General features: G+C 42.7%; 1 protein-coding gene across 6 annotated transcripts in view; it reads right to left on the bottom strand.

The window, feature by feature from the left end:
- The window catches only part of MYT1L (myelin transcription factor 1 like), a 312782-nt gene that overhangs the window by 73344 nt on the left and 219233 nt on the right, over positions 1-20205 (bottom strand). For 5 of the 6 annotated variants that reach the window (XM_075861151.1, XM_075861147.1, XM_075861148.1 and 2 more), the window contains one exon: positions 5581-6555. The exons of the other annotated variant lie outside the window; for it this stretch is intronic. In XM_075861151.1, the coding sequence (XP_075717266.1) occupies positions 5581-6555 (975 nt within the window). The remainder of the gene's footprint in view (positions 1-5580; positions 6556-20205) is intronic. 6 annotated transcript variants of the gene reach the window in all.

Below are 20205 nucleotides of genomic sequence, written 5' to 3'. Positions count from 1 at the left end.
ACTATTTGACATCATGTCTATGCAGGGGATTAAGGCTAGTGCTACACAGCAACTTTGGTCGCACACAAGTCGCACGACAAAAACTTGCTGTCGCACGACTATTTTAGATTGAGCTTTCGTTATGAGTCGCTTGCAACTCGCAAAAGACACCCAAAAGACACTCATAAAATGTAAAATTGTTGACATGTTGCATTTGAGTCACAGTCTCACGTGACTTACATTGAAGTCTATGCTAGAAACGTCACTTACGTTCTGCAAGCAAAAATCCTGCAGATGTTGATTTTTTTAGTGACTGTCGTGTGGCGGTCGCATCATTTTACGTATACTAACGCGACCATGTTTAGAATCATTACTTACTAATTACGACATTGCGATCTCCATTTAGTGTAACCAAAGTTGCCCTGTAGCACTAGCCTTAGAGCTCTGGATAGAAAACAAAACAGGACCCTGCCCATAATGTTATATAAAGAAATAAATCAGCACATAATTATAAACCTATTTAGATCAAATAAAATGGTATTCACAGATGGACATTAGGGGAATTTATTAAGACTGGCGTTTGATACACCAGTTGGACTATAAGGAAAGTTGGAATTAAACATGCCCAATTTTTTTTAAAAGGCGAATGCGTCTTAATATAATTTAGGCGCCTCTCATGCCGCTCATATGCCAGAAAGTGAAATCGTTTGCACGGACAATGGCAAAATCCACTAGGAAAATCCATAGCATGCCCTAAATTCTGTGCTGATTTATTCCGCTACATGTGAATGAACCCCATGTACTGTAAATTGTCACAAATTTTCTGAGCGGAATCCTGCAACTAAAGGAGGGATTCCATTTATAATAATTAATACAATTTTAAAATAAGCAATCAATAAGTGTTTATCAGCCCCCATAACATGGTAATGCTATTAACCCTGGAATATTCTCTCTTCTAGCCCATGCTTGACAAGTAAATGGACACTGGTGCAGTTCACATGGTCATTTACCAGATAAGCACAGATAAAATCAAGAAAGTGCAATTAATTTTCCACTCTTCTTCCGAATCCATCATCTGCCTTGTTAAGGTGACCGTGTACACTGCGCTGGTGTCTCTCCCCAGTGATCAATTATCTCTATCTGAGCTTTGTCTCACCTCAATTCACCTGTCAAAAACAAAACGACTGAGAGATAAATTGAAATAGAATCTTTTTCTGAAAGAAGAGGGACATTTATTTGGTTCAGTGGTAAAGTACAGTATGCAGGATTGATATTGAAAGGAACTGGCTGGGCTAGAAAAATGTTAAAAAGGGTTGTCAACCGTTAGTAAGTTCATGGACTGTGTTTAAAAATTGGTTGGCCGTGTCCATAATAAAAAGTAAATGGTCTGTGATTATTTTTGAAGCTGAAGGAGCTTGTTTAGGTAAGACTCTGTTCACATCTGCGCCAATGACTCTGTTTCCATCCAGTTTGATGGGAAGTGCAACACTGCATGCAGCGCTATTCTTTCCGTCAAAATGACAGACACCACAACAACACCACAAGAACCTGACAGACCCCATTAGAAGTGAATGGGGTCCATCGGGCACCAGTGGTGTCCATCGATCTACAGATCTGGCACTGTGTCATATGCCACAACGCATATGTGAACAGAGATTAAGGGCTTATTCTCACGAACGAGTGCAAACTCGGACCTGAAAAACTACAGTTTTTCACGTCCAAGTTGCACACGTGCGGTCCTGTTTTCACGGATCTCTCATAGACTTGAGTCTATTGAGGGATGCGTGAAAACTGAAGAAAATAGGACATGTTCTATTTTTCAATGGACCCTTCACACGGTCCGTTGAAACAACGGCCGTTCATGAATGGCCCCATTGATATACATGTGTCCCCGTTTAACGACTGTCACACGGACGTATACTACGGTCGTCTGAATTCGGCCTAAGAGTTTTTTGCATTTAGAAAAACAACACAGCGAGCCATAAAAAAAGTGCAATTCTCCAATGCAATGTCTGAATGAGATTTCATAACTTTTCGCTATCATGGGGCATCTGGAATCTACGGGAAAAATACTGCAAAATATAATGCGTGAACTTGGCCTTTGAATTTTATTTTAAAAACAAAAGGCCCACATTTATTATTCAGTTTATGCCTGATTTTGGCAGAGATTGAACAAGTTAAAAAGTTGCATCTAGATTTGAGCTAAATTTCCGTAAAAATTTGTAACATTTGTCTTTTTAATTCAAGAAAGAAAATAGATGACAAAAAGTGGACGAGTCCATGCTGTAAATGTACTTTTAGACTAATTTATCAAAAACAACGGTTAAAAATGCCGCAAATTAGTGGCCCAAACGTAAGGCTGCTCAGTCGGGTAATTCCAAATGCACTCGATTTATAAAGAGATGTGCGCCTTTTAATAAATTAGGCGCAAATCTCACAAACTACCTTCTCCAACGTCATTGGTGCAAAATACACCATTATTAATAAATGTGGGCCAAAAGAGTCAACGGGTTTCGAACATTCTTGTAGAATCTTTAAGCACAAGATCAAGACATGGCAACAGAGCTTTACTTTTCTTTTTGGTCTCTGCAAAAGAAAAAATAAACTTTCTCGATAATTAAATTGCTGACTATATCACTTGTTCTTCCAGACTGAAAAGATCTAATTCAAAGGGGCTAATGGGATCATCAATTAATCTAAGTGGAATTAATTGCATATTGTTGCAAGTGATTTAGAGACACTGAATTCATGTACCTCACATACACAGCAAGACACTTGAGGAGCACATTCATTCCTCTGTAGATGAACACTACATCAAAGCTCATTATCAAGTCATAGCAATACGTATAATAAAAAGCTGATTATTATCATTCATCAATCACCCATCATTAGCCAGCGTGATTAAATGTGCTCATAATGAACATTTTCATTCTGGCAAAAATATTCCAAAAAGATGAAGAAGTTTGTCAGTTTATGAATGGCACCGAGGTGGCAAAAGATAATCTATGTGACAATCATTATAGGATCGAGAGAAATGATAGATCTAATCAATATTACGATTAATTGTACAACAACAAAAAACAACTGAAATATTATCAGCTTTCACGCACAAGGCTGTATTGCAGCTCTATAGAAACCTCTGAGTTGTACGGAGCAGTAATATGGCACCTGTGAAAGTCTATACTGTATTTCTGTAAATGGAGGCTTTTTTTCCAGACTTGTAAATATTGGCATGTTCCATCGGATGACACGCTATGGAGGCATTTTCCCCTAAAAATATTGCTTCCAGGGGAGAATCCCTCTGTAATACAGCGGCAACCATATGACGAGCAGACACCACAAGGACCTGCACGACAGCTTCAGTTACAGGAGAAATATGTAGTGTGAATAAAAGCTACTAATATTAAGAAAAAAACTATGAAAAAAACTCTAAAATCCCACCCCCAATCATGTCCAAAACCCTAGATTCAAAATTAGCTTCAATTTGAAAAATGTAATTTTGTTTCTAATTTTTACTCACAAAAAGGCCAATAATTCTAAAAATAAAAAATACCAGACCCAGATTTACTAAGACTGCGCTAGTCTTAAACTGAAGCTTGCTGGAGCAAGATGCCATACATTTATTAAGAGGCCCACACCTTTTAATACATTTATTGCATGTTGGACGGTTCGTGCGTAACAAAGTAAAATCTATGCCAGCCATCTCCGCCGTAAATTATAGTTAATATGTCGTGCCACCTCCTTCCGCTAAGCCCCAGCCACTTTTTGGAAAACTGGCAACAGTGGCGTAAAAAGCTAAAACGTGCATATTTTTGCGCTAAACATGTGGACTCCAAAATTTGCACCTGTTCTCTGCCACTAAAGTGTTGTAAAGCTCTTGATAAATTCCCCTCTATGTGTATAAAAAAGGTAAAAGGTCAAATCCCTATGTATCACGATAAAAAATACGCAAAGATCACTTTACGAGCATAAAAAAAACAAAAACGTTTCCAGCACAAGTGCAAAAATAAAATTCTTAGTCATTAACCCCTTAAAGGCTATGTAAACCTTTGTAGCATTTTTCTTCTTTTTTGTACAGTATGTGTTTTGTGTTTCTAAAGATTTTTTTTAATAGACTTTTATTAAAAAACGTATTTCCTTTTTGCGCTGCAGCTTCTACGTTTGTATCCAGACCATCTAAAGCATTTTTTTTTAGCGTTTAGGACCAGATACGGTAACTTGTTTTTGCATTAATACTGCTGATTAAGGCTTTGTTTGCGGGACATGTGTGCTTTCTATTTTTACCACATTACGGTATGTATACATTAGCATTTCATTTTTATTCATTTAATCTTGGGGGTTCAAAGAAAAAAACTCACAATTTCTCAGTGTATTTTTTTGTTTATTTTTATGCAGTTCATCACTGACCAAATTTACATGTATAAATTTAAATTGCAGGAGGTTAGCATATGGGCATGCCAAATATGTGTTTTTTATGTTTTTAAGGCTCTTTTCTCATCTGCGTTTTGGCTTCTCTTTATCATGGAAGACACAATGTTCTGACGGACCTGTCGTGCAATAGACACAATTGTCTTATAAAGGGATCAGTTGGGTTCCATCGAGGTGGCAGCTGTTTTGATGGAACAATTAGAGATTTTCCGTCAAATGGGATTGTAGCCCTTGACGGAGACTAAGCAGATGTGAAAGGAGCCTAATATATGGATTTTATTGGAAAACAATAGCTTTTTGTGTACTTTTTTTTATACCAAACTTTGTTTGTATTTGCCATATACTGGCATACTACATTCCACATGCCAACATATTGTGCCGGCGCACAGAAATATGCACAGGCGCCTATTAGGGAAGATTACAGCTATGCCCTAGTAGGTATCTACATGTGAAAGACATGGGGGGGCAGGTCCTGGGCTGTCTCCATGTTGACCCCAGGCCTATGACAAGAAGGCTATCTCCCTTGTAAAGTGCGGTCATCATGTATGATCATAGCACTGAAGGGGTTAGCTGCTGGGATCTAGGTTTCCTCTGATTCCGGCAGGAGCAGGGTTGTGTATTACATCTGTGCCCCTGCCACTGATCTCGGGTGTGCTGGCAGTGCCCTAGAGGTCGTCATGATGAAAATATTTGTCATGGTGCGGGAACTGAAAGCCGCCCATGATGTACATATTCGTCACAGGCTAAGTAGAAAAATGTGTGTGGTATTAATGGGGTTACATTCTGCATGCTATTGCCATCATGTCTTAGGATTGACCTTGGATTTCAAAAAGTTTTATCGTTGGAGGTGCTTTTTTCAATTCTGAATGTTGCCTCTCAAAGTAATGAACTTTGTTTGAGCTGTAAAGAGAAGATCGGGACATAAAGTGACAAAAGCTCCAATCATATAACCGGCTGAGAAAGGGGTCCTTACATTTCAGGCCCACGAAGTCTTTATATTGATGAACTAAATTGCGTTTCTGTACTACACCTACACAAAACACTACTGCAATACTGTCCTGCCAGAACAACTAGATGGATCTTAACAGGTAGGAGAATGTTCCTATCTGACTAGAATCAATGGGCCGGTAAGCTCCCAGTCAACATAGGTAGAAATAAGCATGCATATATTACCTTTTGTATAACATGGCTTTTTGACATGGCCATCGTTGGACTTTGGCCTTCTTTCCTCCCCTGAGAGGTGTCTCATGGTATGGTCATCACAGACTCTCATGCTATCTCGCCTTCCAGCTTCCATGGCCATCTTTTCCCTCATTGCTTTTGCTCTCTCACTTTCCAGGGCTATGGCTTTTTCTAGCAGTGACAGATTACCTTTTGTCATATCAAAGACTTCTTCTGACCTGTCTGAGGTGATGGAGGTAGTATCATCATCTCTTTCAAGGTACTCGTCCTCTTTTGCACAGCTAGAAAAAGTTCTTGATCTGGGGCTCAATTGTTCTTCAAGTCTCATTAAATTCATCATGTCTGAATAATTCCTATCTGGCATTCGATCAGAATAGCCTTCGTCCGCCCTAGGCATTCTCATACCCATACATTGTTGCTGACTTCTATCAGAATTAGTTTCACTAAGTTTTCGTGCAAGGTCAAAACATTGGTTACGTAAGCACTCCAAACTGCTCAAGCACACCTCCTCATCACTCTCCTCCACCATTTTCTCCGTATGTCCATTATTTATAGGCTTGCCGAACGTTAAGTAGTTCATATTCCTTGAATCTTCGTGGGATGAAATGTCAATATAATTCCTATCATTGAGGTTATCAGAAAGTACTACACCATGTCCTTGTGCCAACAGTTTGAGGGAATCCACTGTTTCCCGCACAACATCACTGTCCAAGTCTAAACTAAGCTCCGTTTTCCGTCCCACATTCTCGTTCTTGTCGTCACTGTCATCTTCCAAGCTATTAGATGTATTGCTGTTCATTTCAGATTCTGTCCTGGCTCTGTATGCCGCATCCTCGGCTATTTTGCCAAGATTCAACAACGACTTGGCTACCAGTTCATCATAATTATCGTATTCATCATTATTATTATCATCCTTTTCTGTGTCGTGCATTATTCGAGAGCTGTGACAATCCATTGAGTGATGGTCTAAAAAGTGAAAAGAGAAAAATAGCTAGAAGGGCTGAGTGACATTTTTGGTTGATATTTTGTAGAAAAAAAACACACATGAAAATCCAAGATATTTTTGCATATCGGCTCAGGTTTCAATTAATCATTAGGTTACATAATAAAAATTTTAAGGTTTGTAGCCTGTGTTTTAAACAGTTGCATTTATATGTACAGATGTAGCAGAGCTTAATAGGGTTCAGGCTTAAAAAAAAGGGTGTGTTTTTAAAAAAAACAACAAAACAGAACCACTTCAGACCATCGGTGGTGTTTGGTATATCAGCTCAACCACATTCACTTGAGCGGGACTAAGCTGCAATAGTTGCAACAGTGATGCTGTTTTTGGGAAAAAAAAACTAACCCTAACCTAATTTGGACTCTTGTCCATGGGTTATGTCAGGTATAGCAGATTAGTCCCATTCCCTTGAATGGGACTGAACTGCGAAACTAGAAACAGCCCATTGAAAAAAGTGAGTCTGTTTCTGTAAAAAACAAAACCCCAAAAAACAGCAAACCCTGTTTTCAGAAACAGCGCCACTCTTGTTTATGGACTGTGTGTGGTATTGCAGTGAAAGTGAAAGGGGCTGAGCTGCAATACCATACACAACCTATAGAAAAAAGTGGTTCTATATTAGGAAAAAAAGCATATATTTTTCCGAATCCTGGACAACCCCCCTAAATTGTGATTGATCACCTAAGGGTAGAATTATTTCTGCATCATGATCTTTGAGATCTAATAAACTCAGCTCTGCTACATCTGTATGGCAATTTTTTTTTTTTTATTAAGAGACATAGTATCTGTACCACTGACCAACATTTAGTAATGTTGAGAATTCAGTGACTGTAGAGTATACTTCATGGTCCTCATTTATCGAAATAATGTGAAAATGGTAATGAAAAATAACTTATCAAAATAATGTGAAGTGGCATTGTTGCCCAAGGTAGCCAACCACAGTGAAGCTTTCATTGTTTTAGAGTCTTAAGATATGAAAGCTGAGCTCTGATTGGTTATGTGCAACAAAAACTAATTTTGTCAGTTTTGGTAAAAAAATGTTCAAATGTGCTAAGAAAGTCGGACAGTTCCCGAGGTCTCAATGACTGGGCCCACAAGCGTTGTTTACATGCCACGCAGACTGTGAAAATCAGAGGTGGTCCCTACCCAAAGATATAATGGACATAAATTATGTTGCACTCTGCGTTTGATTCCATGAAGTAGTGATATCACTACGTCCATTCTTTACTCCCCCACCAGTTCTCATTTGGCTCTTGAGGGATTGTACAGATCAGTGGCGTAACTACCACTATAGCAGCCGTAGCGGCTGCTACAGGACCCGCAGCATGAGGGGGCCCGTGCCACCAGCCGGCATGGGCCCCCCTATGGCCGGAGTCTCCGCTAGCAGCCGATATGGCTGCTACAGCGTGACGCAACTGAAGGAGTTGTTTCTACAAAAGACATGCATCCCCTATCCACAGGATAGGGGATACATGTGGGATCGCTGGGACGCCCAGCGATAAGGAGAACGGGGGACAGAAAGTCCCCCGAAGTTCTCCATGACATACCTCGGACTTCCGGGTCCGTCTGCAGCTCCATAGAAATGAATTGTGCACCAGTCGCGCTTGTGCGCATGCGTGACCAGCGCACCTTTCATTTTTATTGAACTGCGCAGACTCCGGAAGACCGAGGTTAGTCATGGAGAACTTGGGGGGACTTTCGGTCTCCCGTTCTACTTATCGCTGCCAGCGATCACACATGTATCCCCTATCCTGTGGATAGGGGATACATCTCCTTTGTAGGAAAAACTATAGGCCGCTTTTTTTGGGGGGAGGGGGCTATATGGCGTTATCTACAGGGGGGTCTGTATGACATTATCTACAGGGGGGTCTGTATGGCATTATCTACAGGGGGGTCTGTATGGCGTTATCTACGGGGGGGGGGTTCTGTATGGTGTTATCTACAGGGGGGTCTGTATGGCGTTACCTACAGGGGGGGTCTGTCTGGCGTTATCTACAGGGGAGACTCTGTATGGCGTTATCTACAGGGGGGACTCTGTATGGCGTTATCTACAGGGGGTCTGTATGGCGTTATCTACAGGGGGGTCTGTATGGCGTTATCTACAGGGGGGTCTGTATGGCGTTATCTACAGGGGGGTCTGTATGGCGTTATCTACAGGGGGGTCTGTATGGCATTATCTACAGGGGGGTCTGTATGGCGTTATCTACGGGGGTGTTCTGTATGGCATTATCTACAGGGGGGTTTGTATGATATTATCTACAGGGGGGGCTGTATGGCGTTATCTACAGGGGGGCTGTATGGCGTTATCTACAGGGGGGTCTGTATGGTGTTATCTACAGGGGGGTCTGTATGGCGTTATCTACAGGGGGGGTCTGTATGGCGTTATCTACAGGGGGATCTGTATGGCGTTATCTACAGGGGGGTCTGTATGGCGTTATCTACAGGGGGGACTCTGTATGGCGTTATTTACAGGGGGTCTGTATGGCGTTATCTACAGGGGGGATCTGTATGGCGTTATCTACAGGGGGGACTCTGTATGGCGTTATCTACAGGGGGGACTCTCTATGGCGTTATCTACAGGGGGGACTCTCTATGGCGTTATCTACAGGTGGCTGTATGGCGTTATCTACAGGGGGGCTGTATGGCGTTATCTACAGGGGGGCTGTATGGCGTTATCTACAGGGGGATCTGTATGGCGTTATCTACAGGGGGGTCTGTATGGCGTTATCTACAGGGGGGACTCTGTATGGCGTTATTTACAGGGGGTCTGTATGGCGTTATCTACAGGGGGGATCTGTATGGCGTTATCTACAGGGGGGATCTGTATGGCGTTATCTACAGGGGGGACTCTCTATGGCGTTATCTACAGGGGGGACTCTCTATGGCGTTATCTACAGGTGGCTGTATGGCGTTATCTACAGGGGGGCTGTATGGCGTTATCTACAGGGGGGCTGTATGGCGTTATCTACAGGGGGGATTGGGGCTGTAAGACGTTATCTACAGGGGGCTGTGTATGGTGCTATCTATAGGGGGGCGCTGTGTGGTGGAATCTATAGGGAGGCACTATCTACAAGGGGGCGGGGGTTGTGTGATACCCAGCGGAGGGGGGGCCCCAGTCAAAAGTTTGCTATGGGGCCCAGTCTTTCCTAGTTACGCCCCTGGTACAGATGATTATGTTTTTCAGTTAGCAATACATTGGTGGCGGCAATCTGAGGAATAGTTCCGTACAATCTTACAATTGAAGAAAATCCTCTTAACGGAGACCGGGCTTTGTATTTGTCCCACAATAGCTCCTTGCTTTAATACAGTGTGGCAAATATGCCGTATTTCTAAGTCTATATCTGTGGAACTCAGCCGAGATACTGGTCTGTAATGAATGTATTGTTTAGCCTCAGAAATAATGTTTATAACCCGGGCATCAGTAGTAAAGCTACCGCACCTCTGTATTAAATTGTAAAGACTCATTATTGCCACCAAAGTGTTGTCACAAAGTTCAGTATCTGCCGCTGCCCTCATTGTAACGACACTTTTTCCTAGTAAAGGGATCCTGGTTCTCATGGAAACACAAGTAGTGAAGTACAGAACTAGCAGAAGAAAAGGGAAAGAAAGATAATAGTTGAATGGCAATAAACCCGACTATATCATTGCTTGGGTGGAAGCTTCACATTTACACAAATTGCTTTGTGAATCACAAAAGAAAATCCAATAACTTTTGTATCTGTATGGATGAAAACGGTCTACTATTTACTGGGACGAAAATAGCCAAATGTTACAAAATAATCATATCTATCTATCTATCTAATATCTACCTATCTATCTATCTATCTATCTATCTATCTATCTATCTATCTATCTATCTATCTATCTATCTATCTATCTAATATCTATCTATCTAATATCTATCTATCTAATATCTATCTATCTAATATCTATCTATCTATCTATCTATCTATCTATCTATCTATCTATCTATCTATCTATCTATCTATCTATCTATCTATCTATCTATCTATCTATGTATCTATCTATCTATCTATCTATCTATCTATCTATCTATCTATCTATCTATCTATCTATCTATCTATCTATCTATCTATCTATCTATCTATCTATCTATCTATCTAATATCTATCTATCTAATATCTATCTATCTAATATCTATCTATCTAATATCTATCTATCTAATATCTATCTATCTATCTATCTATCTATCTATCTATCTATCTATCTATCTATCTATCTATCTATCTATCTATCTAATATCTATCTATCTATCTAATATCTATCTATCTAATATCTATCTATCTATCTAATATCTATCTATCTATCTAATATCTATCTATCTATCTATCTATCTATCTATCTATCTATCTATCTATCTATCTATCTATCTATCTATCTATCTATCTATCTATCTATCTATCTATCTATCTATCTATCTATCTATCTATCTAATATCTATCTATCTAATATCTATCTATCTATCTATCTATCTATCTATCTATCTATCTATCTATCTATCTATCTATCTATCTATCTATCTATCTATCTATCTATCTATCTATCTATCTATCTATCTATCTATCTATCTTATCTCTCTGTTACTCACTTTGCCTGACACCAGCGACAAGATCACTGCCGGATCTGTCTACGGTTCTACTCTTCACCATAGTGGCAGCGGCGGGTTGCTGGAGCAACTAGAAACCAGGTGATGACATGAGGCCTATTTAGTCTACATGCACACATTGCATAATTTGGTGCAGAAAATACGCAGCAAAAGTGCAGGTAAATGCAGGTAAAATCCGTATCTAATAGTGCGTTTTTTTTCATGCCGTATTAAGTGCAGTTTTTACATTTTGATGCAGAAATAGTTGCAGATTTATGCTGCAGATTTTTTGTTGTGTTTTTTTTTTAAAACTAGTCAGATACAATTCGCAAAGGGAAACGCAAGATAAATTGACATGCTGCAGATTTTAAAATATGCACTGCAGGTCAATTTACATGCCAAAAAATTAGCAACATGTAGAAGAGATTTCTTGAAATCTCATTTACTTTGCTGATACTGTATTAGACTGCAGATTTTGTATACGAAAATTTGCATGGAAAATGCAAACTTAATGCGCATCGTGTGCATTTGGCCTTAAATAGTATACAGCCTGTCATGCTTTTCCTGCAGATATAGGTACATCCTATGTTTGGTTATTGTTCCTAGTGCTTTTGGACTCTATTCCTAACTTTGACATTGGCCTTGTTCCTGGATTACGCTGCTGCATCGCACTTTGAATTTGTCGATTGGTTCCTGCGGTTCTACCTTTGGTATTAACTCCTGGCCTGATTTCTGACTACCAATCCGTTCCGTCATCCTCCAGCTTGCTACTTACTGGCTACCATTTCGTTGACAACCCCTGGCTACATTTCTACCTCGGCTATAGCGCACCCGCCGCCATTCAGTGACTGTTCTGTGGACCGGAACCTGGAAATAATGGCGAGTTTACCTAGACTCTGCACCCCAGTCTACCCAATTACGGCTTAGCGGATCCATTTCTCTGATAAGAAATGTAACTCTATCTATCTATCTGTCTGTCTATCTGTCTGTCTGTCTGTCTATCTATCTATCTATCTATCTATCTATCTATCTATCTATCTATCTATCTATCTGTCTGTCTGTCTGTCTGTCTGTCTGTCTGTCTGTCTGTCTGTCTGTCAGTGAAGGAAATAAGTATTTGATCCCTTGCTGATTTTGTAAGTTTGCCCACTGTCAAAGACATGAACAGTCTAGAATTTTTAGGCTAGGTTAATTTTACCAGTGAGAGATAGATTATATTTAAAAAAAAACTGAAAATCACATTGTCAAAATTATATATATTTATTTGCATTGTTCACAGAGAAATAAGTATTTGATCCCCTACCAACCATTAAGAGTTCATCCTCCTCCAGACCAGTTACACGCTCCAAATCAACTTGGTGCCTGCATTAAAGACAGCTGTCTTACATGGTCACCTATATAAAAGACTCCTGTCCACAGACTCAATTACTCAGTCTGACTCTAACCTCTACAACATGGGCAAGACCAAAGAGCTTTCTAAGGATGTCAGGGACAAGATCATAGACCTGCACAAGGCTGGAATGGGCTACAAAACCATAAGTAAGACGCTGGGTGAGAAGGAAACAACTGTTGGTGCAATAGTAAGAAAATGGAAGACATATAAAATGACTGTCAATCGACATCGATCTGGGGCTCCATTCAAAATCTCACCTCATGGGGTATTCTTGATCCTGAGGAAGGTGAGAGCTCAGCCGAAAACTACACAGGGGGAACTTGTTAATGATCTCAAGGCAGCTGGGACCACAGTCACCAAGAAAACCATTGGTAACACATTACGCCGTAATGGATTCAAATCCTGCAGTGCCCGCAAGGTCCCCCTGCTCAAGAGAGCACATGTACAGGCCCGTCTGAAGTTTGCAAATGAACATCTGGATGATTCTGAGAGTGATTGGGAGAAGGTGCTGTGGTCAGATGAGACTAAAATTGAGCTTTTTGGCATTAACTCAACTCGCCGTGTTTGGAGGAAGAGAAATGCTGCCTATGACCCAAAGAACACCGTCCCCACTGTCAAGCATGGAGGTGGAAACATTATGTTTTGGGGGTGTTTCTCTGCTAAGGGCACAGGACTACTTCACCGCATCAATGGGAGAATGGATGGAGCCATGTACCGTCAAATCCTGAGTGATAACCTCCTTCCCTACACCAGGACATTAAAAATGGCTCGTGGCTGGGTCTTCCAGCACGACAATGACCCGAAACATATAGCCAAGGCAACAAAGGAGTGGCTCAAAAAGAAGCACATTAAGGTCATGGAGTGGCCTAGCCAGTCTCCAGACCTTAATCCCATCGAAAACTTATGGAGGGAGCTGAAGATCCGAGTTGCCAAGTGACAGCCTCGAAATCTTAATGATTTACAGATGATCTGCAAAGAGGAGTGGGCCAAAATTCCATCTAACATGTGTGCAAACCTCATCATCAACTACAAAAAACGTCTGACTGCTGTGCTTGCCAACAAGGGTTTTGCCACCAAGTATTAAGTCTTGTTTGCCAAAGGGATCAAATACTTATTTCTCTGTGCACAATGCAAATAAATATATATAATTTTGACAATATGATTTTCTGTTTTTTTTTAAAATATAATCTATCTCTCACTGGTAAAATTAACCTAGCCTAAAAATTCAAGACTGTTCATGTCTTTGACAGTGGGCAAACTTACAAAATCAGCAAGGGATCAAATACTTATTTCCTTCTATCTATCTATCTATCTATCTATCTATCTATCTATCTATCTATCTATCTATCTATCTATCTATCTATCTATCTATCTATCATCTTCCCACGTTTTCATTAATTTTTCAATGCCATATTAGGAAATTCTGGATACATGGGGGTCTCTTGGTTTGGAGGACCCAGCACATCGATTACACTGCCCCAACATTTACCTCCATAGGCCACTTTGGGCTTGTAGTCTATGAGAGGGCAGATCTATGGCGCAGGAGACGTGAAGATGTATCTTTATTTGTCGGGGTACTGTGTAAGCTTACTATTGGGGGCACTCTGCTTAATACATTTTTTTTTAAAGCACTGCATGGGCACTATTACATTCAGGGGCACAATCTACTTGCCAAAATAATTTTTTGGGGTGCTTAGTGGGCATTATTACAGTCAGCTTTGCACAATTATTTTTGTGGGATACTATGGGGTAGATTTATCAAAACTAGGTTGATGAAAAAGAAAAGTAGTTGCCCTTAGCAACCAATCAGGTTGCTTCTTACATTTTCTAAAGGACCTCTGAAGAATAAGGCTGGGTTCACACAACCTATTTTCAGGCGTAAACGAGGCGTATTATGCCTCGATTTACGCCTGAAAATACGGCTACAATATGTCGGCAAACATCTGCCCATTCATTTGAATGGGTTTGCCGACATACTATGCCGACGACCTGTAATTTACGCGTCGTCGTTTGACAGCTGTCTCGTCAAAGAAGTGCAGGACACTTCTTTGGACGTAATTTGAGCCGTTTTTCATTGAATTCAATGAAGAACAGCTCAAATATACGGCCGTCAAAGACGCCTCGCATAATGCGATGAGGAGCAATTACGTCTGAAACGACGGAGCCAGGGGCGTAACTAGGAAAGACTGGGCCCCATAGCAAACTTTTGACTTTGGCCCCCCCTCCCCTGGGTGTCACACAACCCCCCCCCCCTTGTAGATAGTGCCTTTTTTACAAACCCCCCCTATCTACAGAGGGGGCTGTATGGCGTTCTCTAAAGAGGGGGCTGTATGGCGTTATCTACAGAGGGGGCTGTATGGCGTTATCTACGGGGGGGGGGCTGTATGGCGTTATCTACGGGGGGACTGTATGGCGTTCCCTACAGGGGGGGACTGTATAGCGTTCCCTACAGGGGGGGACTGTATGGCGTTCCCTACAGGGGGGGGCTGTATGGCACTATCTACAGGGGGGCTGTATGGCGCTATCTACAGGGGGGCTGTATGGTGCTATCTACAGGGGGCTGTATGGCGCTATCTACAGGGGGGCTGTATGGCGTTATCTACAGGGGGACTGTATGGCGTTATCTAGAGGGGGTACTGTATGGCGTTATCTACGGGGGGGCTGTATGGCGTTCCCTACAGAGGGGGCTGTCTGGCGTTATCTACAGGGGGGGTCTGTAGGAAACGCGATACAGCCCCCCCTGTAGGGAACACCATACAGCCCTCCCCTGTAGGGAACACAATACAGCCCCCCCCTGTAGGGAACACCATACAGCGTCGTCCCCCTGTAGGGAACGGCATACAGCGTCCCCCCCGGTAGGCAACGCCATACAGCGTCGTCCCCCCTGTAGGGAACGCCATACAGCGTCGTCGTCCCTGTAGGGAATGCCATACAGCGTCGTCCCCCCTGTAGGGAACGCCATACAGCGTCCCCCCGTAGGGAACGCCATACAGCGTCCCACCCTGTAGGGAACGCCATACAGCGTCCCCCCCTGTAGGGAACGCCATACAGCATCGTCCCCCCTGTAGGGAACGCCATACAGCGTCGTCGTCCCCGTAGGGAACGCCATACAGCGTCGTCCCCCCTGTAGGGAACGCCATACAGCGTCGACCCCCCCTGTAGGGAACGCCATACAGCGTCGTCCCCCTGTAGGGAACGCCATACAGCGTCCCCCCTCCCAAAAAAATGTGACCTACAGTGTGTCCTAATAAAAGACATGTATCCCCTAGCCACAGGATAGGGGATACATGTGTGATCGCTTGCAGCGATAGGGAGAACGGGGGATTGAAAGTCCCCCAAGTTCTCCATGACTAACCACTGACTTCCGGCGTCTGTGTTGGCAGCTCACTAAAAATGAAAGGAGCGCTGGTCACGCACGCATTACTCCGGAGCTGCCGACACAGACCCCGGAAGTCCGAGGTTTGTGATGGAGAACTTCAGGGGACTTTCAGTCCCCCGTTCTCCCTATAGCTGCAGGCGATCACACATGTATCCCCTATCCTGTGCATAGGGGATACATGTCTTTTGTTTAATGGCAGAGCGGGGAGATTCCTCCCTGCTCTGCCGTACTGTTCTGTGGCGTCTCGCTGTAGCAGCCATAGCGGATGCTAGCGGAGCCTGCGGCCATGGTGGGGGCCCGTGCTGGTGGGCGACACGGGCCCCCTCATGCCGTGGGCCCCGTAGCAGCCGCTACTGCTGCTACGGCGGTAGTTACGCCACTGGACGGAGCTGTTTTCTCCTGAATACAGTCTGTAATTTCAGACGTGAAAGGCAGCTATCGTGTGCACATACCCTACGCCTCGAATTACGTCTGAAAAAACGGCTCCAATACGCGTTATTTTACTTTCAATGGGCTTTACGATGTACAGTGCCGATGACCTGTCATTTTACGCGTCGCTGTCAAAAGACGGCACGTAAAAATACAGCCTCGTCACAAGAAGTGCAGGACACTTCTTGGGACGTAATTGGAGCAGTTTTTCATTGAGGCTGGGTTCACACGACCTATTTTCAGGCGTAAACGAGGCGTATTATGCCTCGATTTACGCCTGAAAATACGGCTCCAATACGTCGGCAAACATCTGCCTATTCATTTGAATGGGTTTGCCGACGTACTGTGCCGACGACCTGTAATTTACGCGTCGTCGTTTGACAGCTTTCAAAAGACGACGCGTAAAATTACAGCCTCGTCAAAAGAAGTGCAGGACACTTCTTGGGACGTTTTTGGAGCCATTTTCTCATAGACTCTATTGATTACAGCTCCAAAAACGGCCGAAAAAACGGCGCGAAAAACGCAGCGAAAAACGTGAGTTGCTCAAAAAACGTCTGAAAATCAGGTGCTGTTTTCCCTTGAAAACAGCTCCGTATTTTCAGACGTTTTTGGCTCAGAGTGTGAACATACCCTGAGGGTATGTTCACACGGCCTATTTACGGACGTAATTCAGGCGTTTTTGCCCCGAATTACGTCCGAAAATAGCGCCTCAATAGCGCTGACAAACATCTGCCCATTGAAAGCAATGGGCAGACGTTTGTCTGTTCACACGAGGCGTATATTTACGCGCCGCTGTCAAATGACGGCGCGTAAATAGACGCCCGCGACAAAGAAGTGACCTGTCACTTCTTTGGCCGTAATTGGAGCCGTTATTCATTGACTCCAATGAATAGCAGCGCCAATTACGTCCGTAATGGACGCAGCGTTCAAGCGCCTGCACATGCCGTTACATCCCCGTAATTTCAGCCGTTACGGACTCCCTCGTGTGAACATACCCTGACTCTATTGAAAACAGCTCCAAAAACGCCTCAAAAAACGCCTCAAAAGAAGCTCCAAATTTCGTTTTCAGCTTCAAAAACGCCTGAAAATCACAGGCTGTTTTCTCTGAAATCAGCTCCGTATTTTCAGAAGTTTTTTGTTAAGCGTGTGAACATACCCTTAGGGTATGTTCACACGACCTCTTTTCAGACGTAATAGAGGCGTTTTACGCCTCGAATAACGCCTGAAAAGACGGCTCCAATACGTCGGCAAACATCTGCTCATTGCTTGCAATGGGTCTTACGATCTTCTGTGCAGACGAGCTGTCATTTTACGCGTCGCTGTCAAAATTCGGCGCGTAAAATGACGGCTCGTCAAAAGAAGTGCAGGACATTTCTTGGGATGTTTTTGGAGCTGTTTTTCCATAGACTCTGCGAAAACGCCGCGAAAAACGCAGCAAAAAACGCGAGTTGCTCAAAAAACTTCTGAAAATCAGACTTTTTTGTTAAGCGTGTGAACATACCCTTAGGGTATGTTCACACTCACTATTTACGGACGTAATTCAGGCATTTTACGGCCGAAAATACCTCTTGAAAGCGTCGGCAAACATCTGCCCATTAATTTGAATGGGTTTTACGATGTACTGTGCACACGGTAATTTTTTTTACGCGCCGCTGTCAAAAGACGGCGCGTAAAAAAGACGCCCGCGTCAAAGTAGTGCATGTCACTTCTTGGAACGTAATTGGAGCCGTTTTCCATTGACTCCATAGAAAAACAGCTCCAATTACGTCCGTAATGGACGCTGCGTAAATCACCTGCACATGCCATTACGTCTGAAATTCAGGAGCTGTTTTCGCCTGAAAACAGCTCCATAATTTCAGGCGTATCGGACGTGTCCGTGTGAACATACCCTTATGAAAATGTCTGAAAATACTAAGCTGTTTTCAGAGAATACAGCCTCTGATTTTCAAGCGTTTTTGAAGCTGAAAATGAAGCTTCTTTTAGGGTATGTTCACACGTAGTCAACCAAAACGTCTGAAAATCCAGAGCTGTTTTCAAGGGAAAACAGACCCTGCTTTTCAGACGTTTTTTTACCAACTCGCATTTTTCGCTGCGTTTTTCGCGCCGTTTTCGCTGCGTTTTTTACGTCCGTTTTTGGAGCTGTTTTCATTGGAGTCTATGAGAAAACAGCTCCAAAATCGTCCAAAGAAGTGTCCTGCACTTCTTTTGACGAGGCTGTATTTTTACGCGTCGTCGTTTGACAGCTGTCAAACGACGACGCGTAAATAACAGGTCGTCTGCACAGTACGTCGGCAAACCCATTCAAATGAATGAGCAGATGTTTGCCGACGTATTGGAGCCGTATTTTCAGACGTAAAACTAGGCATAATACGCCTCGTATACGTCTGAAATTTGGCCGTGTGAACATACCCTTAATTTGCAGCTTCTTTTGATGCGTTTTTCATAGTGTTCAATGGAAAATCAGCTCCAAAAAACGCCTCAAGAAGTGGGTATGTTCACACGGCAGCGTCCTTAACGGCCGAAATTACGGGGCTTTTTCCAGGAGAAAAAATCCCCGTCATTTCAGCCGTAAAGGTATGTGCAGGCGCTTGAACGCCGCGTCCATTACGGACGTAACTGGAGCTGGTTTTCCATGGAGTCCATGGAAAACGGCTCCATTTACGTCTGAAGAAGTGACATGACACTTCTTTGGCGCGGGCGTCTATTTACACGCCGTCTTTTGCTTTCAATGGGCAGATGTTTGTCAATGCTTTCAAGCCGTAATTTCGGACGTAATTCGGGGGTTAAAACGCCCGAATTACGTCCGTAAATAGGCCGGGTGAACATACCCATATGCTACTTCTTTTTACGGAGCTTCTTTTTACGCACCGTTTTTTAAAACCGAGGCATAAGGCTTGGTTCACACGACCTATTTTCATGCGTAATGGAGGCGTTTTACACCTCGAATTACGCCTGAAAAGACTGCTCCAATACGTTGGCAAACATCTGCCCATTACTTTCAATGGGCTTTACGATGTACTGTGCCAACGACCTGTCATTTTACGCGTCGCTGTCAAAAGACGGCACGTAAAAATACAGCCTCGTCAAAAGAAGTGGAGGACACTTCTTGGGACGTAATTGGAGCCGTTTTTCATTGACTCTATTGAAAACAGCTCCAAATTATGTCCGTAATGGATGCCCCGCAAAACGCGAGTACGAGCAATTACGTCTGAAATTCAGGAGCTGTTTTCTCCTGAAAACAGCTCCATAATTTCAGACGTAATTGCAGTTATCGTGTGCACATACCCTAAAAAGACGCCAGATATGAACTAAATGCTGTTTTTACAATTGATTTCAATGGGCAGATGTTTGTAGGCGTTCAGCTTCCGTTTTTTCAGGCGTTTTTGAGGCGTAAACGCCACGAAATCCGCCTGAAAATGCTGCGTTTGAACCTGATTTATTGCTATGAGCAACTGTTTTACTTTGCTTTTGCACTAGTATTGAACATATATTCCTTTATGTCTGTGGCACTATTACTGTCAAGGACACTATTTGTTGGGCACAATAACATTAGCACTAATGATACTAATTGACAATAAATGACAATAACTTTGTGACACTAATTACTGTCTGTATGACACTACTATTCCTGCAGTACAGTATTTGGGGGCACTGGGAAGCACAAGAGGATTAGAGCAAGTCAGTACTGTTAGGCTGTGTTCACATAGAGTTTTTTGCAGGACAAAAACTCGTCAAAACACTCGTCGAGGTGTTTTTTTCCTCTTTCTGACTGATTGAAATGGGGTTTTGGAGGCGTAAACCGCCTCAAGATG

Source organism: Rhinoderma darwinii, chromosome 4, assembly GCF_050947455.1.
Source record: "Rhinoderma darwinii isolate aRhiDar2 chromosome 4, aRhiDar2.hap1, whole genome shotgun sequence".
Classification (NCBI taxonomy): domain Eukaryota; kingdom Metazoa; phylum Chordata; class Amphibia; order Anura; family Rhinodermatidae; genus Rhinoderma; species Rhinoderma darwinii.
Note: the sequence above shows the minus strand (reverse complement) of the source record. Positions and strands in the feature narration are given on the sequence as shown.